At 38.7% G+C, this 10685-nt stretch overlaps 1 protein-coding gene across 1 annotated transcript in view; it reads right to left on the bottom strand.

The window, feature by feature from the left end:
* Nucleotides 1-339: 339 nt before the first annotated feature.
* Nucleotides 340-10685, bottom strand: part of DDAH1 (dimethylarginine dimethylaminohydrolase 1) — a 160300-nt gene continuing 149954 nt past the window's right edge. The window contains exons 5-6 of the mRNA XM_081307120.1: nt 4563-4706; nt 340-2446 (exon numbers count right to left, since the gene is read on the bottom strand). Of these exons, the coding sequence (XP_081163246.1) occupies nt 2330-2446; nt 4563-4706 (261 nt within the window). The 3' untranslated portion in view covers nt 340-2329. The remainder of the gene's footprint in view (nt 2447-4562; nt 4707-10685) is intronic.

The following is a 10685-nucleotide window of genomic DNA, read 5'->3' as shown; positions in this document are numbered from 1 at the left end:
CACAGGGAGTCCAAAGAAGCCAGTCTAATAGGTAACATAGCAGCTCAGAGTATGATGTAGAAGAGGCACACAGGTTCTAAGTGACTTTTGGAGACAAACAGAAAAAAAAAGAGGGAAAGAAGCAAAGAAAAAGGAAGAGCTAAACTGCCTTTGGCAGAACAAATTGTTAAAAAGAAAAATCTATTCATTTGAAATTGACTAAACATAATGGAGAACAGTTCTTTAATTTGGGATGAAAGAAGAAATGCTATTGAAAATTATATGCCAGTTAGCCTAAACTGGCTGATTGGGTTGTTTTTCCTGTGGTTGTTTTGAGATGGTGAGCTCTCCCAGGGAGAATTTCTGTTTTTTTTTTTTCTTCCTTTTTTTTTTTTTTTTTTTTTGCCAGTGTAGGGCCAGATTTAACCCAAAAGGGCAACCATAATTGCTGAGAACAATTTTTCTTTATTAACTTGGGAATGTGGCTAACATTCATTCTCTCTGGTATAAACATATTAGTCACCCACCCATGATGAGATGTTTCAAAATATGATAGTGACCAAGACATGGCTCATTTACAGGATGCACATAGTTAAGATACTGGTGTTCAATGTGAAAATTAAAACTAAACAAGAGAGAGAAGAAGGAGAAGGAATTTCTTCAAGTTTCTGGCATAAAATCATTGAATAAATTAAAAAGATTGATAGTGCTTAAGGATATCTTGATTTTCTTAGGGGTTTCTCACTTCCGTCTGTTGAGGGGAGATGAGATGAGCGACAGTAACTCTCTCGGTCACTGGCTTAGGGAATGTTTGATTACAAAAGCAGAGGTGAGCAAAGTGAGATTTGAAGTAATATTTCTTAGCTTCCCTGATTTTGAATCTTAAAACAGTGAGCCACAGGCAGCACAGGAAGGTGGCGATGACTAGGAAGTGTGTTCACATGCCTGGATCAGTCAGCATTCCTCGGAAAATGCCGTTTCCCCGGCCTGATTCAGTTTTAAGCAAAAGAAGGATCTCTTCCTTCACTGTGGCATTGTTCTTTGTAAGGAACCCTTGTCAGTTGAAAGTTGTATAATTTGAAGGTGCTAGAGACGAAAGAAGTTTGAATTCCACAGCAAACATTCACAAGATATTTCAAAGTGGAATCATCCATTGTCTGAGGGTGATTTCAGGCACCCAGCCCATCATTCATTTCCTGAACAGGGCTCCTTGACCATGGGGGGGGGGGTGTCTACTCCCTTTGGCTCACTCAAGACCATCGATAATCATTTTTAGATGTGGTGTCTCCTTTGAAATAAATGACATTACTAGACTGGGATAAATGCAAGGGGCAGAAGGCTACAAGTAAGGTGAGCCCGGGGGGGGGGGGGGGGGAAACAGAAATAAGCTGAAGGGAAGTAAATAGAAATAGTAAAAGAAATAAGCTGGAGTAAGACTTCCCTCCAGGTCCAGTAATGAGACAAAAAAAAAAAAAAAAAAAAAAAAGCATGGTACATGACTTAGAGACTTCCTAAGGTGTACCCAGAGGGTGTTTCCAAGCTTCTTGATCTGTGATCCCATAGCAACCATCTGGGGCCAAATTCACCTTCCTAGGTGTGGTACCCTACTTCTTTTGGAATTTAGGTCTCTGGGGCAAACCCCGTCAGGATGTGTAGTTAACACTCCCCAAACAGCCACTCTGGTTTTGGTCACCACTCTGCTGAGGAGCCTGTTTGGCCCTCAGGGGAGGGAGGGCTGGTGGTGGTAGAAGACATGGCTGTGAGGCAGAGGCAACCTGGCAGACAGGGTGGACCTGCAGAAATGTATCCAGATGAAAGGCCTCAGGATTTTACCCAAGGTCAAGGTGGCTGTGATAGAAGCAAAGAAAGTACCTGGAATAAAGGATTTTGGAGTCCAGAAGAATAAAAGAGGGATATAGGGTGAATCCACTGGCCAGGGAATTTCACAGGAATCAAATGTGATTCGTGATGCAGAGAAAGACCTAGCTTTTCTGACTGATCAGAAGACATCCTTCGGAATACATTGTGACTAAACGATTTTCACACAGATAATACAAACACTAAAAATGAGTGTTTCCATACTACTATTAATCACATTTCAATGATTCGTTAGTTCTATATTTTCTAGGTTACTTAATTCATTTAGCAAATCCACAGCTTAGGTACCACCGTGAGGGGAAGGAGGGCAAAGGTGCAGAAAATGAAGCAATTAAACTTAGAATTAAATTTCTGTAAACAAGAGTTAGTAGCACAGTGGCACAGTAGATTGTCAAGGAAAACAAGGGAGTGGGTACAGAGTTATCGGCTGGCCTGGGCCATCCTGCCGGCTACAGGGGAGAGGCTCTGCGGCTCAGGAGTCTACCTTCTTGTTAATTAAAACTGAGCAGCAGGTGAGCAACCCGTCCACCTTTTCCAGTTCAGAATGGCTCACAGGGATCAGCAGATAGTCCTTCAGTTTCTCATAAACCTACAGAGGGAATTGAGGGAGAGGGAGAGAAGGATTACATTTCTGCTTGTTTTATTACCCTCAGGTTCAGAGAAATTAATTCAGTTTGTGTGTCTAAGCTTTTCACTCATTTAACTCCAAGACACACATGCAACCCGGCCCCCACCCCCCCACCCCATGGAGCTGGTTCAAACTGGTTAACCTCTAGGTCTGTGCTTTAACCTCAAAGCCAAAGAAGTGTCAGAAACGTGGTTGTTGCTGGAGATGTCTTTACTCTGCATTGTCTTTGCTGGATTAAGTAAGTGGACGTCAGTGACCATGTGTTCAGTCTCAACATATCCTTTCTCTTCACACTCTGAAGTCCTCTCAACTATATTTTAATATTTCTTTCCTTACCAACACCACTGGAAAAATTTGACAAAATATGGTTTACGTGAATATTTCAGGTCACACTGCTTTTAAATTATAGGTGTGAATTTTATAGCATCTTTCAACACTAGCAGAAGGCGTATGTCAAAACTTCAAATTAACAGTCCACAGATTTTTTTTCTCTGATGATCAAACAAAGCCCACTTTAAAAACAAAATCACTTTGAAAACACTCTGCCTAAAAACAATCTATCCTGTTTCTTTAGAAAGCACATGTTTCTTAAAATTCAGAGGGCTGAGCCAGTCAGAGCTGGGATCCAAATCTAGTTCTGTCAACTTACTATTATGGTTTCAGTTAAGTGACAAGCCCTCTGAGCCTTTGTACTTACTTATCTTTAAGATTAGAATAATAATACTGCCCTGAGAGAGCTGTTATAGGAACTAAATAAGATATTGCCTGTAGCATGCTTGGCATGGTGCCTGGCTCTGAAGAAGCCCTTGGTAAACAGAGATGTTTTTAATGCTGTCATTACTGTTGATAGACACAGGACTGAATTAGGAAGCAGTTAATGATCATCTGGGTTGTCAGGTGATCTATGTGGCTCAAGAGGCACTTGTATTTCTCAAACTGAAATACAAACTTGTATTTCTCAAACTGAGTTCTGTGAACTGGGTGTTTGTTAATTCTGCAGATTCCAGGGAAGGGGTCCAGGAATCTGCATTCTTAATAGCCCTGATACGCATTACAGTGTGAGATCCACTATTCATCTAAGAGCTGCTTAACCCGTAGTCTGTTAGGAATATTAGGTTTTCCTCAAGTTCACACTCTCAGCCATGGACATAGAAAGAAATCAGCTATGTATGTCCCCATCCCTCTCTCTTTTTCTGCTGAGAGTGACTGTGATCAGAGGGCAACCCTAGTAATAATATAGAACTGCATATTTAAAAAGTGGCATAGAATAATTTCTAATATTTTCAAAGCATAAAATGAACAAACAGCAAACAATAATTTGTAAAGCTTGTTGTGTAAATATCTGGCTTCTCTGGGTAAAGGAGATGATGCCAAAGTGCCTATGAGATATGGGCACCTGAAGAATCTATGGCTGAGCACTTATATCTGCTTGTAGGATAAAATTGGTAATATCACTAAGGTTACAGATGACACTGGCACAATGCTCTGAAATACAAAGAAAGAATTCCAAATCCAGGGACAATTCCCTTGGTGGAACACAGATGCAGGGTCTCTTTAAGGGACCAACTGACTGGTTCCAAGGGTGCCATATTTCTTCCTGATATATCTTCTCGCTACCTGGGATGTGCAGCCTTCTCTTTTTGCAGCCCTGACAGGGAGCACTCAGGTCATTCACATTCCCCTGCCTTAAGAAACAAATGGCCCTCTGCTAAGGGGCAGCTCAGATTTGTCAGAAAACAATGACACAGTTGATTGTAGGTCTTTATTCCTAATAAGTATGTGATGTGGGAAGGTACATTTTATCAGAGCTGAAGCACAACTTGGGTGGTTGGATTACTTATTTTAAAAGCTTTGAATACCAGGCATGATTTGTCTCAGTGACTATGCATGCATTAGTGATCAGTGACATGAATGAGAAAAGTAAGTAAACTTTCACTGTGCCCCAAATTATCCTCTCTGGTTTCTTAATGATTTGATAAATTCAGAAGGAGGAAGCCCCTTATCTGCCACTCTATCATGAAAGAATCCCCCAGGAGGCCTACTCAGCTGCAGTGGTCAGAATTGATGGTGTTTTTACCTTTGCACTTTCTGGATATTCTTCTGGAGTTCGGTGCAGCAAGACATGCCCTTTGCTGGGGATATTTAGATATATACAGTTTGCAGCCATGTCATCAGGCACAGTGAGCTTGTCATAGCGGTGGTCACTCATCTGCTGCATGATCTATAAAAAGAAACAAAGCAGGTCTAAGCATTGTCTCATACACTTTCAAACAGAGGGAAGGCAGTTGGCACAAGCTTGCAAGTGATTGCTGTGGGCTGTTCTGCTGCTGAAGTTCTCGGCTGTTTCCTCTAGTTGCTAGAACAGAAGAGGATAACCCAACTAAACTGATTCCTGGGAAGAGTTGTAAATGTTCTAGTTGTTCTTTCAAAGTCTATATTTGTCCCTATTTTTAAAAAAAGTTTTAGAACTATTATTTTCTAGTTTTTGGTCATAAGATCAATTAGTAAGACACAAAATGGCTACATATATAAATGGCCCAGCAGAGGTTTGGATGATATCACTGGCTGAGTAAGCAGGTCTGCTCTGGTCTATAGGAAAATAAGGACCATAACAGTAATCCGAATGGTCAATAATCAGATAAGCAGATTTAGCAATTACCACACACATACACAAACATAAATTTGCTCTTTTATGGACAAGTTGGAGTCATCTATCTGTTGACAGCTGACACCCTTAATACAATGAGCAGGGGTGGGGGTGGGGGTGGAGACAAACTCATATTTCTAGGCATCACCTTCAGGGAATATGGTTTGGCAGATTTGGGTTGGAGCATAGGGATTTGCATTCTGAAAGCTCTCCAGATAATTCTGAGGCAGAGAATCCCTGAACCACACTTAGAGAAAGACTAACTTAGCAGGTCTACTCTTCAAATGATGTACTTATTACCCCCTTAGTATAAAATAAAAAGGAACATAAAAACAAACTCTGCACACAATTTAAAATATATCTCATCCTTATCTCAACACAATCAAAATAAAACTGCCAAAAACCAATCCCCCCTAAACAACAAAAATATTCAAACAACAAAAAGAAAAAGCAAAATTTATTTTGGGATTAGACATGTAGACTGCTTTCATTCTTTATGCACATTCACATGTTGTAAGGAATCTGCTGAAATTTCATGCCATGAAGGCATACCATGATTTTTTTTTCCACAATCTGGTTCTAATCTACCTGTCCAGTCATGTCTCCTTTTACTCTTTAATATTTTTTTGTGGAAATGTGCTCTTATAACTAAGGCAGGCTTGCACACACAGTCATGATGACATTGGACACTTAAGATTTATGGTACCAGAAGAGCAGAAGAAAGACTGCATGCTCCCTGTAGAAAATTAAGTCCCAAGAAAACATGAAGATTGGCAAACAATAAGCCCTTCCCCACCTGCCAATCAGGAAAATCATTCACTTCTCCTAATGTACACTATGTCAGGAGTGGAGAGAAGTCAGGAGTAGTCTGATAATGGAATGCCCTTCACAGAAGGTAACATCAAGGATGTGGATGAGCCTAGGAAGCACTGTATGGAAAGGCTGAGGGACACAAGGATGAACATGATGTAGACGGTTTTCTAAGAGTTTGCAGTCTAATGGAGAAGAATGACAGATACATGGGTATTTTTTTTTTAAAGAGAGAGAGAGAGAGGAGAGAGAGAGAGAGAGAGAGGAGAGAGAATTTTTAATATTTATTTTTTAGTTCTCGGCGGACACAACATCTTCACAACATCTTTGTTGGTATGTGGTGCTGAGGATCGAACCCGGGCCGCACGCATGCCAGGCAAGCTCGCTACCGCTTGAGCCACATCCCCAGCCCCTACATGGGTAATTTTACAGTAAGAAAAAAGCAGGGCACCAGGCTATCTATTTTATCCTTATGATCTAATCTCAAAATTCTCATTATATAGATGAAGACACTGAACTGAGAAAGGTCAAATAACTTGCTTAAGGTCATATGGGTCAATACCTGCCTGCCCTTTGCAATTTAAAACCTTCTTTCTTAATAATCTCACTTTGCCCTTTCTTAAAGCTGCAGCAGATTTCTCCCTCCTGTAAACTAACATAGCATCTACTTTTTCACACTTATTTGGTATTTATCATTTATTCTCTTGTAGTACCATTAATTATTTTTTCATATGTAATCCTATTATGACTTGGTATGGTCAAGTGTAGCTAAAGGACTTGACTGGACTGCTTTCTTGCACTTTCAAACTTACACTATTCTTTGAAGAGAGAAGCCCATAACACAGATCAACTACCAGGTGGGTCCTTCTTTAGAGCCTTAATCAAAAAACCTTAGATCTAAGCCGGATGCGGTGGCACATGCCTGTTATCCCAGTGGCTTGGGTGGCTGAGGCAGGAGGATCGCAAGTTCAAAGCCATCCTCAGCAAAAGTGAGGCATTAAGCAACTGTCTCCAAAAAAAATACAAAATAGGGCTGGGGATGTGATTAGGGGGTCGAGTGCTTCTGAATTCAGTCCCAGGTACTAGAAAAATACAACAAATTAAATATCTTAGATCTATTCTATCATATTGGCAACTAAGAAATGAAAGACAACTCTTAAAGATAAGCTTTTCTAAGCAGATAAATATCACATTCAAATCAGCCCTCTTTATGAATTGGATATGCCCAGAAACAATATTAAGAAGCTTAAGAGAAAAAATTCCAGACTCAAGTAGCTCTCTTCCATTATGAATTGCTACTTAATTACTTCTTATGAACATTCTCTTTTTGGCTGTTGCTAAAATACCATAATACTAGCTTCCACTTACCATTGTGTGGGAGAAAGCAATATAAGATCATGAGCTCTGGAGTGAGACCTCGGTTTGAGCCTGAGTGTTAACCTTTATTGGTTGTGTGAATTTAAGCAGTTTTTATTTTTTATTTTTGTCTTCTCAGTTTCCTTGCCTACAAAATTGGGATAATAATAGTTTTTTCATGTACTCATTATTAAAGGTAAATGAATATAATATATTTAATAAGGTATAGTAAAGAACCCTTAATAAGCTATAGGTATATTATGATAGCTACATCAGATGAACAAGGTTTCAGCTTGCACTCTGTAATTCTGTTGACCATTCTGGTAGATGTGGATGTTTAACCTCATTTTTTTTTTTTTTTTTGGTACCAGGGATGGAACCCAGGAATGCTTAACTATTGAGCCGCATCCCCAGACCTTTCCATTTATTTTTTATTTTGAGAAAAGGTCTTGCTAAGTTCCTTAGGGCCTTGCTAAATTGCTGAGGCTGGCTTAGAACTTGTGATCTTCCTGCCTGAGCCTCCCAAACTTCGAGGATTACAGGCATGCATCACCACACTCAGCTTGATCAACCTCCTTCTTTTATTTATTTTTTGTTATTTCTTTTTTAAAAATTAATTTGGTTTAATTAGTTAAATACATGACAGTAGAATGCATTTATGCACTTTTATATACATAGATAGGATATAATTTCTTATTTTTTTTGAGTATACATGATGTAGAATCACAATAATGTCTGTTTCATTCTTCTATCCTTCCTATCCCTGCACCCCCTCCCTTCCCTCCCTTCACTTCCCTCTATCTAATTTAAGTAATTCTATTCTTCTCTAGTGCCGCCCTTCCATTTTGAATTAGCATCCACATATTAGTGAAAACATTCAGCCTTTGGTTTTTTGAAATTGGCTTATTTTGCTTAGCATGATATTCTCTAATTCCATCCATTTACCAATAAATGCCATAATTTCATTCTTCTTTAAAGCTGAGTAATATTCTATTGATTATATATACCAAATTTTTTTTATCCATTCATCTATTGAAGGACACCTAGGTTGGTCACATATTTTAGTCATGTGAATTGAGCTGCTATAAACATTGATGTGACTGCATCACTATAGTATGCTGATTTTAAGTCCTTTGGGTATAGACCAAGGGTGGGATAGCTGGGTCAAATGGTGGTTCCATTCTAAGTTTTCTGAGGAATCTTCATACTACTTTCCATAGTGGTTACATCAATTTGCATTCCCACCAGTAATGTATGAGTGTGCCTTTTCCCCCCACATCCTCGCCAACACTTATTGTTGTTTTTATTCTTGATGATTGCCATTCGGATTGGGGTGAGATGAAATCTAAGAGTAGTTTTAATTTTCATTTTTCTAATTGCCAGTAATGTTGAACATTTTTTCATATATTTGTGACTGATTGTATTTCTTCTTCTATGAAGTATCTGTTCAGTTCCTTAGCCCACATATATATATATATATATATATATATATATATATATATATATATATTTTTTTTTTTTGGTGTTAGGTTTTTTGCATTCTTTATGTATCCTGGAGATTAATGCTCTATCTGAGGTGCAGGTGGCAAACATTTTTTCCCATTCTGTAGGCTCTCTGTTTACATTCTTGATTGTTTCCTTTGCTGTAAAGAAGCTTTTCAGTTTGATACCATCCCATTTATTGATTCTTAATTTTACTCTTAGCTTTTTAGGGGTCTTGTTGAGTAATTCAGTTCCTAAGCCAACATGATGGAGATTTGGGCTGAATTTTCCTTCTAGTAGGCTCAGGGTCTCTGATCTAATGCCTAGGTCCTTGATCCACTTTGAGTTGAGTTTTGTGCAGGGTGAGATAGGGGTCTAATTTCATTTTGTTACCTATGGATTTCCAGTTTTCCCAGCACCATTTGTTGAAGAGGCTATCTTTTCTCCAATGTATTTTTATGGTGCTTTTGTCTAGTATAAGATAAGTATTTATATATTTTTCTATGTGTCTTTCATTCTGTAACATTGGTCTTCAGGTTTATTTTGGTCACCATTTTTGTGACTATAGCTCTGCAATATAATTTAAGGTCCGGTATTGTTGATCAACTTCATTTTTTTTATTAGTTGCTCAAAACATTACAATGATCTTGACATATCATATATTTTATTCAAGTGGGGTATGAATTCTTTTTTTTCCACGTGTACAGATTGCAGTATCACATGATCAACTTCATTTTTAACACAACCTGATTTGGAGGTCAATTCTTACGTTTTTTTTTTTTTTTAAGAGAGAGAGAGAGAAAGAGAGAGAGAGAGAGAGAAGAGAGAGAGAGAGAGAGAGAGAGAGAGAAAGAGAGAGAGAGAGAGAGTGTTTTAATATTTATTTTTTAGTTTTCAGCGGACACAACATCTTTGTTTATATGTGGTGCTGAGGATCAAACCCAGGCCGCACGCAAGCCAGGCAAGTGTGCTACCACTTGAGCCACATCCCCAGCCCTCAATTCTTATTCTTAAATCCACATAAGACTACATGTTTGGTGGGCCCATGGTAGTTTCTCCAGGCTACTCCAGAACCACATTATTTAACACATAATTCAATGGTCTTACAGGTTTAGCATTCCATCTGCCTAGATCACTACAGTTCCCAAAATTTTCAAAATAAAGAAAAATTTTAATGTGAGATTTTTGTGAAGTCTCTTTCTTTCTTCGACCAGATCAATAACTCCTTGAATGCTGGCCTGGGTGTAGTGCAGTGGCCCAGCCTGGGCTGCAGAGTCAGAGGGATCTGGGTCATGCTTGGCCACATATTAATTATATGATCTCGAGAAAGTCCCTTAAGCACTTTGAGCCTGGATTTCCTCAGTTGTGAAATGGGATGACAATGCCATACTTTTCCTCATAGGGTAACTCTGAAAATTATTTTTTAAAAACCAAAGCAGATAATGTATGTTAAAGTGGTTAGCACGAGTTTCTGACACATATACAACATGTAATAAATCTGAGTTCCCTTCCTTTTTGTTACTTGCAAGTCACTCTGCATATGGCAGATGATCAAGATATATTTATAATGAACTGGTTCACTTCTTCATTCTTTTTTACTCTTTCAAAGGATATGGTGAGAACCTTGGGAGTATGCTATGATGACCAATCACATAGATAAATAATTGTATTCCCTCAGAAAAATAAGACAGGGTCTATGTTCAGAAATAGAAATGCAATCATTAATTAACGTGAAACCTGGCTAAAATCAATGAAACTGAGAGTTTGTCATTTTCTTGAAGCCATACAGAGGGGAACTACACTCTGTGGTCTATTGTCTTTACATGACAAAGTAACCTATTAGGAGTGATGAACCTGGAGTGAACTGAAAAGTTTTTAGAACCTGAAGGCATTAAAACAAAGAGA

Source organism: Spermophilus citellus (assembly GCF_964194105.1).
Source record: "Spermophilus citellus genome assembly, chromosome: 9".
Lineage (NCBI taxonomy): Eukaryota > Metazoa > Chordata > Mammalia > Rodentia > Sciuridae > Spermophilus > Spermophilus citellus.
Note: the sequence above shows the minus strand (reverse complement) of the source record. Positions and strands in the feature narration are given on the sequence as shown.